At 35.1% G+C, this 13,012-nt stretch overlaps 1 protein-coding gene and 1 long non-coding RNA gene across 6 annotated transcripts; both read left to right on the top strand.

The window, feature by feature from the left end:
* The first annotated feature begins 370 nt into the window (after positions 1-370).
* Positions 371-4,881, top strand: LOC118486694. Of its 5 annotated transcripts, none has more exons than XR_004879547.1 (5): positions 371-536; positions 605-1,048; positions 1,132-1,254; positions 1,844-4,089; positions 4,248-4,881. It is a non-coding gene; the product is annotated as an uncharacterized LOC118486694 (long non-coding RNA). The 5 variants fall into 5 exon arrangements; XR_004879548.1 differs by having other exon boundaries at positions 4,039-4,089; XR_004879546.1 differs by having other exon boundaries at positions 605-720; positions 974-1,048; positions 1,844-4,881.
* A 2,196-nt stretch (positions 4,882-7,077) lies between these two features.
* On the top strand, positions 7,078-12,287 carry LOC110904102 (ankyrin-3). The gene is made up of 4 exons (XM_022149919.2): positions 7,078-7,525; positions 9,364-9,642; positions 9,952-10,089; positions 10,425-12,287. The coding sequence occupies exons 1-4, from the start codon at positions 7,193-7,195 to the stop codon at positions 11,973-11,975; spliced, it is 2,301 nt and encodes a 766-aa protein (XP_022005611.1). The 5' UTR covers positions 7,078-7,192; the 3' UTR covers positions 11,976-12,287.
* Positions 12,288-13,012: the final 725 nt, after the last annotated feature.

Consider the following 13,012-nt stretch of genomic DNA (forward strand, 5'->3'; position numbering starts at 1 on the left):
TTAGTTGGACTTTAACCACAGGAGTAAAAGTGTAAAACATTTACTATTGACTCATAGTTTAATATCTAACCGCATAATAACATGATACAGATATACATTATTTATCAATTAATTGAAAATAAAATATAACCTTGTTAGATTATAGATTATAAGCTTTCCTTTTAAAAATATTTTATCTAAGTTGAAAATAAAATATAACCTTGTTAGATTATAGGTTATAAGCTTTCCTTTTAAAAATCTACCTATTATATTAAAAAAATACACTTAATGCCACATGTCCTTTGCTTAGGCAATAATTTTGTTGATGTGGACATCCTCTTAATCAAGATAATTCACTATGGGCGCCAATCCTCAATTCTCCTTTATCTCCTTCTCACGTACGTTTCCCACCGCCATCTCTCTCTCTCTCTCCTTTACCCATTTTTCTTTAACCCTAGCCCTCAATCAGTCACGGATTCTTCTCCTCTCCTTTTTCTTTCGTTATCATTTTTGCTCCTAATCCTACGCCTCCATACTCATTCGCCACTGAATCAATTGTAAGTTTATTTGAATCGATGTTCATTCTTTTCAGTTTTATTTTGATTCTTAATCGACAATGGAACAGGATGCATTTCACTGGTAGATGACGACATTTGTGGTAGGTTGAATTGAGAAAGCAACCATCTCAGTTTTTTTCATTAGGGTTTTTCTTTAAATCTTCTCAGCGTCTCTCGAATTAAGGTTAGTATACAAGTTCATAACTTATAGTTCATCTATCTAACTGAACTTTCTATTATTCGAATCCATAAAGTTGTGTCATTCAAGTTAGGGTATATTCTTTGATATATTGTGACGTTAAATTGTCTAATGTTGTTTTGTTCCAATTCAGTAGTGTTCTCTTTAGGAACAATGTGGATTTGACATAGAAAAATAAATTTGGCCAGGTCAGTTTTTTTAATGTTCATTTTTTATTAGGGTTTATGTTTTGAATCAGGTCTTGAAATGATAATAGTGGAGAACAAATTCTTATGTCAGAATCCTCTTCAAAGGAAATGAAAGAAAAACAAAGGTATGGTTTTTCAAATTTGCTTATTTCTGGTTTATTTGTTATATGGATTTTTGAAGTTTTTTCTGGTGATGCGGCATATAAAGAAGAACAAATATCCAAGATAGGATGCAGAGTTCAAGTTCAAGTTAGAAGAGCCTCATGTGAATGATAAGTTGCATGTGGAAGTTTGTAGTGCTTCATCCAAGATTGGGCTATTGCATCCTAAGGTAATTTTTGTGGTAAATTGATCATTTTAACTTTCTTATTTGAGCTGATTGATTTCTCTATATCTCACTGAGCCCAAGTCCATGGGCTTCCCAATAGTTATACTTGTGAGATTACTTTTCTTCAGTAATGGTTTGGGTCGGGCTAATTGAACAGTGAGTCAAAACAAGTAGTTTTTTGTTTCGGCTAAATTGGTTCCAAATTGGCACCTAAAGTAACAGACTTTCGTGGTCGAGTTGATTATTTTAAGCTGTTGGATTGCTAATTGAATTATCAATATCTCTTTTAGCCAAAATCCACGGACTGCAGGAGAGTTATACTTGTGAGTTGTGATGCTACTTTTCTTCAGGTCATGGTTTGGTTGAGCTGGTTGAATAGCGAGTCAAAACGAGTAATTTTTTGTTTGGGCCAAATTGAGCCGTCTAAATATAAGAATGTTAATTAGAAATTGCACCTAAAATTTTTTGTTCGTGCCCAACAAGAGGTTCGCTTTTAATCTATTTTCTTAAAATTTGGTTATTTTCCAAGATATTGCTTCCAGTTGTTAAGTCTTTTTATTTATTTATTTATTTTTTTTATTTTCAATTCTAGGAACGGGGTAAGTTTTGAAGTTAGCGTTCGACTTCTCGGTGGTTTAATGGTATGAGGGTACACAATAGCAGATATTGTAAGCTATAGTTTGTTAGGATTGTTGTTTGTGAGATCCTTAAGAGGTTGCCGCGTGTCGTGGTATGTAACTTGGGATGCTTTAGCAAGATGCTAGCAACAGGTGGGTCATTTAAAAAAAATAAGCATTTTCTAACACCATAATTTTCATTTAACACAAGTATTATATTCTTCAAATATACTACGTATCAGTTAACTTTGCTCCATGATTGATGAAAAACGTATATCGGGCTACTGGTACAACTTTGTTTCAACTACAATTTCTCTTGCAAAATGTTTGATAAAGCCCGCTATTTACATTCGTATCAAGATACAAAAGGTACACATTACAAACTTCTTATACATTTATATATCTTGCTTTAATGTTATTGAACTACAAAAAAAGATGTGCAGAACCAAATGCTTAAAATATATAGATAATCAATTTATTGTTTTGTATAAATTGGCAAGAACTGTTGTACCAACTACTTTTTTACTAAGCTTAATGAGGTTTGGGTTGGGTTAAACACTGGTTTATAGAATACATTAATTGACCGGATTGTTTTGCCTAAGCTGCAGTTAATGGAGATGAAAGTTCTGATAATATAGACAAATTTCTTTATAAGCTATTTTTTAGAATGGGTCAGGTATCTTGGCTGCTACTGTTGAATAAATGTAGGCGATGTTTTATTTATTTTGTGTTTATGTATATTATTTGGGGTTTACTATAAGGTTTTCTGTACATGATTTGAATAGCTGTAACCAGTCCATAACGGACTTGCAGGTGATTGTGGGAAGGACCTTTTAATTTTCTTTAGTTGTTATTGAGTAACCCTTTTCTTTGTTCCATATCTTTTGCTACAATAATCTTACAAAGTTTATTATTTTAGATTTTCTAACCTTTTCCTCTATCTGTCAAGATTCTCTAAGTGTTGGAGTGTTGAAATATTGTGCACTAGATAACTAGATTTTCATACATGTAGTGATCCTTAAAAGTGTGATTTACTGAGGCAAGTATTGGCATAAAATAATTATCATGTCTAATTCAACATACATACCCTGCAAATATGAAGTATCATGTCTTTTAAAACTATTAGTGTAGTTAGGTGACTATATGGGTTAGATGGGATCGGTAACAGGTCCGTGTTTAAACATGTTATTTTCTATGCGAGTCAAACAAACAAGTTGGGTTGCAAACATGTTTTTGTTCTTTTTCATTGTTGTAAAAATAATCTAAATGTCTTAAAAATTTAGTAGGTAGCTAAACGAAGGGTAAGGCGGTCAAAATGGTAAGACTGTGAAATATTATCTAGATGCTGAGATGGGGTGGGTAAGCGTAGCGGGTTCGGTTTAAATAGGCCACTCATGTATGAGGCTAAGAAGTTATGTCAAATGGCTCTTGACACTCACAAAGCAAATGCTTCAACTGCTTCTATATAAGCAGCATCAGTCCAAAGACTTATGGGTATTGTTTGTGATGCCAAGGGTGAATATAAGCCTTCACTTGAACATTATGCGTTAGCTAGCATCATCATGTCTACCACGAATCGGTCAAACAAATTGAGCTATGTACATTTCACAAGTTAAGAAACACACATAGATAATTATTTTATGCCAATACTTGCCTCAGTAAATCACACTTTTAAGGATCACTACATGTATGAAAGGTAGATTATATATACATATATGGAAATGTTAACTGGGGAAAGTTAAGCACTAAGGTGTCTGAGATGGGTTGACTGGTTAAATGATGGTGTTTGCTTGACTTAAACAATGATCTTTTGCGAGATAAGTAACTATACAGGTTTACAGACTTGGCTTGGTCTTTTTGCTCTTTTTTTAGTTTTTTATATTATTGTCTTTTCTTTTTAGCCATGTCACTGTATCATATCTCTTGATGTTTGGTTCTTTATTCATATGCATACAAGCGAAATGATTAATTAAGTATTCTCCTAATCAACTTTCGTAATTTGTTATAGTTTATGTATTGTTATTATTACTAAAACCAATTTCACCGCCACAGTAATCATTCTATTGTTTAGCTTTTGGGCACCATGTTTTATAAGTTTTCTGAATTAAGCACCAGTACTTTTTTTTTTTTTTTTGCAAACTGACATTTAGCTTTTTTGTTCTTTTTACAGTTTGGTGTGAACCTGGTTGCTAGAGCTGAAAAGTCACAATGGGACCCCAAGGTACTTCTTCATTCATCATTTTCTTTTGTGTTTGTTGTGTTTATATTTTTTCAGGGTTTGAATAATGATAACAATAATAACTGTTAAAAGTTTAAGGATATTTTTATATGAAAATGATAGATATTTGTGCAATTTTTCTATCTATCTTTTTTTATCAGGTGGGATTTGACTTAAAAAAGTCAAACTTGGTACTTCAAAGGGTTTTAACAGATAGATTTTTAAGAATAATTGACTTTGAACTAATTGTCATCAATAATGAGAGTGGAGGGTGTACCAATTGCTATATGGATACCGTACACCACCTGAACCTGAACCCGGAGAGAAAAGCAAACTATTCATTTGGAGTGTGTTTCTAAATCTGCTAAAGGTGAAGGCTAGACTAAGCATGTTCAATGAACGGGTCAACGGGCATGCGCAAGCTACAAGTCTTATAGCATAAGCATGGATTGAAATTCCGATACCCATGTGAGTTAGTCATATGTATTATTTTGACTAAAAAGTCAACTGCTTTATATGGTTATGTATAGGTCGTAATGATTGGGTCATTTGGAAGATGTGGGCTGGGATCCTATGGTCAAATAAGCCAGAATTAAAGGGAAGAACTTGGGCTGTAGGTACAACTGTATATAAATATGGTACAACTTTTTTAGCAGTCGCAAGAAGTAGACAAGATTTTACACATGGCAAAATTTACACATGGCGAAGAATGTTTATATGGAGTTTCTACCTTTTTGTCTCTAATACTTTAAATTCATTTACATTTATTCAATTATCTGATCGTCGGGTTTAATATATTTTTATTGCAATGGTTATGTTATGGTTAATTATGTGTTTTTTGGCTCAATGAATGTTAAAGGCATGTGTTACAATTACAACTTTGAAACGCTTTTGGCTATGTTGCCTATATCAATTCATTTGTGTATTTAGGTGCTAATTATAAGTTTGTAGAATAAAATGTCATAAAAGAAAGCACAAAATATAAAATGTAAAAGGACAAACTTCATATTTGGTTTTGTGAGTTCATTGTAAATCAATCATTACAAAAGTAATGGAACTGTTGTTCCATTTTAAATTTTATGTCAACGACATTTACTTACTGGAGTTGGCTTACACTTGAAACAACCCGTCTTCTCTCATGGTCAATCGTGTGTTGCTTAATCAAGGATAAAACGCGAAATGGAGTCAAACTACTAATACTTGACAACAACGGCAAACCTACAGATAAAACAATTAATGTGGTTTATAAAGAGATTTTCAACGAATTGTGATCATTGCATATTCATGTATTTCAATTTGTCATACTCTATTCTATTCGTTTGTGTTTTAACGTGTATAAAATCATAATATTTATATCAATTGTAATGGTGATACTGAAGATATTTCCTTTTACCAACCCGTGAAATTCGCGGGTTCTTAAACTAGTATCTTATATAAGGTTATATGTTGTAGGGAAGAAGAGGCTTCAAAGGTAAGATGGAAAAAGAATTTGCTAGATGGTGTCACTTACACTTGGTAGAAGAGGCTTTAAATGGTGTCACTTACGTAAGGTTTATTAAGACTTTATTAAGGGAGGCGGGGTGGTCCGTGGACCTCCCACCACGCGTGGAAAGATAACGCACACCGTTGCCACTCCTTCTATCACTCGTTAAAAAAAATAACTCGTTGAAACCATAACGCGTGAAAAGATTGTTTGATGAAAAATGCAATTCAGATTGTTTTGTCCTTTAGCAATTGAATTAATACCAAGTTTGATGAAAAGTGCAATTCAGGCCCCTCAACTTTTGTTAGCTATTTTTAAATAGCTTTCCTTTAATTGCAATTCAGGTCTCTCATCTTTATATAAATTTTAATTGCCCATCTCGACGAACCGTTTAAGTCAGTTGTAATTCAACAAAAGCGCGAGATTTGCGAAAGGTGAGGTTGGGAGATGCCACCCGTTTAGTTTTTTCCAATGTTTAGTTGTTTTTTTTATTTTGCTATGTAATTTATTTTTTAATTTTAATGAAATTTATAATTTAGTGTTTTATTGTTAATTTCTAATTTTAAAATAAAAATTAAAAATTTTTGGGAGTGATGAAATTCTATCACTAGTGACCACCCTCACTACATTTCTATCACTAGTGATAGAATAGTGGGTAATGACATGGCATGAGTTGATTGGATATTGGGAGTGATAGAATTCTATCACTAGTGACCACCCCCGCTTCCCTTAGAGCACATGGGGCGGTGCAAAGATTAACGCGTGAAACACTTTATAACGCGTGGAAAAACTAAAGTTCCCACCCCGCCATTTTCTATAACGCGTTATACGATTACGAAATCAAATTTTCGTTATTTTTATCACGCTGTTATTGTTTTATTTGTGAGGGTAGTTGTTGGTTGGGGGGAATTGTTGGGTGTGGTGGTGAGTGATGACCACCCCTACTAAAAAAAGGTTATGAGTGATGAAAAATGGTTGATGAAATGGCGAAACTTGATTGGTGCTTGTGAGTGATAAATTCTATCACTAGTGAACCACCCCCCTCCCCTTAGAAATATGGTATTAGGTTGAGATGGACTAGACATAATTAATTAATTATATATTAAAAAATAAATAAATTCGAAAAGTGGCTCACACCCTCAAGCTAGTTATGCCTTGTGCCCCTCGCCCCCTTCCGAACCCTCCTGTAATGAGTCATGACGATCACACCCTAGACGTAGTGATGTGAAAGAAGGGTGGGGTACTTGATAAAATCCAGAACCAGGGCTATTCACTAGTCGACCGTGCCGAATTAAACGGATATTTGCTCGTGTTTGACTTGTTTACAAACCAAACTAAGCAAAACAACTCATTTACAACATAGCCTCAAATCAAACAAGCATTTTCCAAGCAAATAACAAGCGACGAACAATTTAAACCACCTTATCATAAAGAAAATGAAATAGATATAGAAACTAAAATTTTACAAATAAGGGCCCACCACACACATATAAAACACACACTAGTCTTTACTTCTCCCTCTGGCGCTAACCTCTTTCAATTTCCCCCTCCTACAGTCTACAACTGTAGAGACAGAGAGAGAAACCGCCGGTAACTCAAGAGAGAAAGAGGACACGTACAAAAATGACGGTTTTCGGTCACTCAGGCAGCGGCGGAGGCTTCCTCTCCGGCAAACAACAGGTGTTTCCAGTCGACTACGAAGCAGACGTCTCTCAACGCCTACTCGAAGCTTCGTCATCAAATGATATAAAATCGGCGTTAGATTGTATTAACGATCCATTCATCGACGTTAACTTCGTCGGTGCTGTTTCGTTGAAGGTGCGCACGGCGGAGGTGATCTGCCACGTGGAATCAGCAAATGCGGTTCGATTCGAATACCAGGAGTTGAAATCCGACGTCACTGCGTTGTTCGTTGCCGTTCACAACGGGAATCTGAATCTCGTTCGGAAATTATTGGTATACAGTTTTTGAGCTCTGCTTTTATTTTGTTTTATTTGAATTAAGATTTATATGGAATTTGTGCTAGAATTAATGTTTATTTAATTGATATTATCTATCTGCTCTTTTAAGTTGATGCACTTTGCTTCACTAAATACATAGAATTGCAAAATTGATAAGACGGTGCACATTTTGTTGCCACCTGGTGTATAAGACTGAATGTTGTTGTATGTTAAAGATTACCTAAGATAGAATTACAACATTTTAGGCTCTTTTAGAAAAAACACACACACACACACTACAGAATCGGTGGTCTAGAGTCGAGAAGCCTTAAATTTAGTTTGCGGATTGAATCGAGAGGAGAAGCTTATAAACTTTTCATTTCTCTAGGAATCATAGATTGCATAGAAAATAAAATATCTATGCAACCAGATATTGTATGAACTTATCTATATAGGAAAAGTCTCTTTATTAGCATGGATGTGATGACCGCTGTTACTGAGTACTGATAAATGCTGAACTTGTAGGAGTAGATCATTACAATATAATTACTATATGTTATATTTTAACGCGATTGATACATGTTCTCAACACTCATGTTGATCCTTCATATTTTATTCATAAAAACTCTTTGATGTTTCAACCTGGAGGAAATTATAAAATCTAGATCTGGTTTTGTTTATTAATTAGTGCTGTTGGTAGGATTTGACTTACTGTTTAATATCCTACATCCACTGGCTACGCTAATCTTGTCAGTTTTTGCTAATTAACCAAGTATTATATAGTTTATATTCCTCCCATAGTCCATAGGAGCTGCAACTCTTTTCATATTCGGAATAGGAAGTGTTATACAACTTGCAACAGTTATTTTTTGAACAAATGTTAGTCTCTACTTGAGCCAAAAATGATTATGCCTTTGAGCTTGATATTTATTTGTTTATTTGGTTTCAAGTCATACATCCACCATATGGCAACCTTTTCTTGAGTCAAACATCCTTTCAGAAAAAAAAAAATCTTCTTAAATGATTTTTTTAATTAGTACTAACCCACTGCGCATCAAATCATCTAAAAAAGAGGGTTACAACAAAGAGACATTGTGACCATACAAACGTAGGGGTTTGACTTGTGTAGGGTAGATCCATGCCCTTCATGAATATCAACATGATTTGTCTCCCTGACACATTTACACAGGATAGTAGCTTTACATTTCCTTTCTCTAGACTAATGCTGAAAGTTACATGTTGAGGTGGCAATGGGTGGGCTGGGTAACGGGCCAAAACCGGCAATCTTTAGTGCTGATCAAAATGAACCGGCAGGGTCACACTATCATATCATAATATCTAGGGCTATTGTAAAAAGAATCCTACATGCTTTCACCAAAAAATGTGGTTAACTCCCTAAAGTATTCTTTGGTTGATTCAGTATTATTTTTTTGATTAAAAAAAATACAGAAATTTTATTTTTTGAGAGGTAAAGTGATACCTCATTTTTGACTTACTGATTACCTCCCTAAAGTTTAATTGTTTTCTTTAAAAATTAAGGGACGAAAACTGTATTTTTGAACTTGGAGGACCGGATCAACCACATAAACCACATTTTAGTGAAAGTATACAGGTTTTTTGAGTAGATAATCCTAATACTTAATTTGTTTGAATAAATGGATTAGGAGGTTAAAGCATATAAATCAACACTTTAGGTGACTTCCAAATTTTAATCCTCTCGACCCATTTGACCTGTTTCGTTTTTATAAGCCTTTAAACTTGGCCCATTTGGCTCATTAAACAATAAAATCTTAACCAGAATTGATCCATCTTATCTAATCGGGTTGAAACTCACCTCTATTTCTAAAATAACAGAGCCATGGAGCTGATGTGAATCAGAAACTTTTTAGAGGATTTTCAATAACAGCAGCAGTAAGGGAGGGTCATTTTGAAATCTCTGAAATATTACTAAAGAACGGAGCATCTCGGTCTGCTTGTGAAGAAGCTCTACTAGAGGCCAGCTGTCATGGACGAGGAGGGAAGTTTATTGAGTTGCTTATGGCTTCTGATCTGATTCGGGCCAACATTGCTGTGCATGCTCTTGTCACAGCATGCTGTAGAGGGTTTACAGATGCGGTCGATACTCTTTTGAAGGTAATCAATATATGTTGTAACATGGGCGGGCCCGGTAAGAGGTCAAAATCGGCTTATGTTGAAACAAGCCATTTGTTAGTATGAGGCAACACGGGTCGGGCCGGGTTGACCTGCTAACATATTATATGCATACTATATTATAAAACATACCAACATATCATTTATGACTAATTATTTTTCAAGACTAAGACAGCATCCAATGTTAATTTATGCTATGAAATCATAAATAAATACTAAAAACAAAATAATTATTTTAACTAGTGCATGCTTCATAATTGTTTATTAACTTCATTTTTATTCACATGATAGTGTGGGGTAGATGTAAATGCAGCTGCTAGGGTGCTTCTCCAGTCATCTAAGCCTTCTCTACACACAAACATCAACTGCACGCCACTTGTGGCTGCTGTTGTTAGCAGACAGACCACGGTTGTTCGTATGCTGTTGCAGGTAACCTTTGTAATATCTATGTTTATTCCTCGAAATAATACTTACAGTAATCTACGATTATTGGGAATTCATAACTTCTATGGTTTATTAAGTTAATAATTTTAGAGGTTTTAGGCTAACAATGCTAGGAGGTTAGGTGATACACATACCACATGGATTCAAACTCTAGCACATGACATATACTAATATATTCCTAGCTAACGTTGACCCACATCAAATCGTTTTGAGATTTTATATCTATTTATTAAACCTCAACTTGCTATATAATATTTTTTCTTTTGTCTTTATTACATGCATGAAACTAACAAAACTTTTTTTTTGGCTTAAAATCAAAGAATGGTGCCAAAACTGACATCAAGGTGCCACTAGGAGCATGGTCATGGGAGATGAGTTCAGGTGATGAGTTTCGGGTGGGTGCAGGGCTAGCCGATCCCTATGCCATCACGTGGTGTGCGGTGGAGTATTTCGAATCAAGTGGCACTATATTGCAACTGTTACTCCACCATCTCTCCCCCAACACTTATCACAATGGTAGAACACTCCTACATCACGCGGTCCTATGTGGCAACATAGGAGCCGTCAAAACACTACTCAAATGTGGGTCCCACATTGATTCTCGAATCAAGACCACGCATAAAAACGAATCCCAAGCAGTACACATGACTACCCGGCTTGGGTTTCCGTCCATTCTTCAACACCTAATAGACTCTGGTTGTGACATCAATTCAAGAATTACAAACAATGGCGAAACACCTCTAATGATTTGTGCAAAATTTAAACAAGAAAAATGTCTTCGAGTCTTGATCAAAGCCGGTGCTGACCTTGGTCTGGTCAATATGTTGGGTCAGTCTGCCCAGTCAATCGCGAAATCAAATAAATGGTCTAATAGCTTTCAACAAACTGTGCTAAATGTCATCAAAGATGGAACGATACCCGTATCCAACAACAATACTGTCTTTTCGCCTTTAATGTTTGTAGCTCGTTCAGGAGATATACAAGCCTTGAAAGCTATTGTGAGCCGGGAAAACATCAATCTAAATGAGCAAGATAGCAATGGTTTATCAGCGGTTATGGTGACAGCCATACAAGGCGATGTTCATGCCTTCAAACTTCTCGTTTATTCCGGTGCTGATGTTAAACTCACTAACAAAAAAGGCGAGACGGCGATTTCTTTATCTAGAACCAAGGAGAACTCTGATATGTTTGAAGAAGTAATGCTTCGGTTTACCCTCGAAAAGGGTAATAGAAGTTCCCAAGGCTTTTATCCGTTGCACTATGCATCTCGTCATGGAGATACACAAGCAGTCAAACTATTGACCACTAGAGGATATGACATAAACGCCCTCAATGGGGACGGATACACACCCCTCATGTTGGCAGCAAGAGAAGGCAATGCACAAATGTGCAAGCTTTTGATCTCATGTGGATCACTTTGTGATGTCAGTAATTCAAAAGGTGAAAACGCATTGTCACTTGCAAGAAAACACACAATGAAACACGCAGAGTGTGTGATACTAGACGAGTGTGCTCGGGTGCTGGTTTTAGGTGGTGGGAATGTGTTGAAACACACAAGGGGAGGGAAAGGAAGGCCACATAGGAAAGTGTTGAAAATGGTAGGGAGTGAAGGTGTGTTAAGGTGGGGTAAGTCTAAGAGAAGAAACGTTGTTTGTTTGGAAGCCGAGGTGGGCCCGAGCCTGAAATTTGTAAAGCGTAGGAGGGCAAAAGGTGATACCAACACATCAGGGGTTTTTCGGGTGGTGACGGGAAAGAAAAAAGAAGTGCATTTTGTGTGTGAGGGTGGATGTGAAATGGCGGAGTTGTGGGTGAGGGGGATAAGGCTTGTGACCATGGAAGCTTTTAGTGGACGATTAAAGAGTAGGGTATGAAGTGTTAGAAGCTCTTGTTTGTGTGTATGTATGTATGTACGTATAGATATTAGATGCATGGTGGTGATTTTGTAGAAAATCATAGTTGATTGATGCATAACAAAAATCATTAAACGGTTTTTGGTGTTTGTCAATTACTATTGATGGTCTACAAATCACCTCGATTGTGAGTGTTTGTGTATGGTGGTTTGAAGTTTGAACAAGTACTTCATCTCGAAGTATTGGTCTTTTGTATTTATTGATGGACTTTGTAAGAACAATGATGGTTTTATTTTTGATAGTTAATTATAAATTGGATTTTTGTTTGATAAATGCTGTTATACTTCTTATTTTTTGGTAGAAAATTATATTTTATGAAGTTTGTAATTAGTAGAACAATCATATTTTGAAAAGTTTGTTATAAAAACGCTAGGGTTTCTCCATAACATATAATTCTTTAGTCAAGTTTCAGATTAATTTCAAGTTATATTTGAATAATTAGCAAATTGGAAGACATTTTAACTAAGAAATTACAGTTATATATGAATAATTAGCAAATTGGAAGACATTTTAACTAAGAAATTACAAAGGTAATATATATTTCTATAAAAAAAATTGGTTTTTCTTACCGAGAATACTGAAAGAGAAGTTATTAATCATATATCATATTAGATATAAGAATGTAAATGATGATCTCTATCGATTTAAAGATGAACTTATGAGGCAAATTTTCACTTGAAAAATCGTCAAGTCGATGTAAGGTGAATTCGTAGAACTTACACGGACCAACATGAATCATTTTTTTTACAACGTTTCATAACGAATCATTAATGATTGGCCAAATCATTGATACAAACAATATCCAAATACCAAATCCGCCTTCTAGATAACCTTCGCGAAATAGAAGAAACTCTTGGAAAGGTCAAGGAAAAAACTTGTTCTTCTTCCGTAACGAACTCTTCCAATAATTGCGAACCGAATCTTTTCAAAAAAGCACGTACAGTACTTTTATGCTTACGAGCTAAAGTTCTAGCACAAGAAAGTCGAAGTATATATTT

The sequence above is a fragment of the Helianthus annuus genome, chromosome 14 (assembly GCF_002127325.2).
Source record: "Helianthus annuus cultivar XRQ/B chromosome 14, HanXRQr2.0-SUNRISE, whole genome shotgun sequence".
Taxonomy (NCBI): Eukaryota; Viridiplantae; Streptophyta; class Magnoliopsida; order Asterales; family Asteraceae; genus Helianthus; species Helianthus annuus.

Bases quoted from the DNA above. Each gene is read 5' to 3' on its own strand.
- LOC110904102 (XM_022149919.2), top strand. From the start codon at position 7,193: ATGACGGTTTTCGGTCACTCAGGCAGCGGCGGAGGCTTCCTCTCCGGC. The intron at 9,643-9,951 runs GTAATCAATATA...TTCACATGATAG, and splicing joins CGGTCGATACTCTTTTGAAG to TGTGGGGTAGATGTAAATGC. The intron at 10,090-10,424 runs GTAACCTTTGTA...TTAAAATCAAAG, and splicing joins TTGTTCGTATGCTGTTGCAG to AATGGTGCCAAAACTGACAT.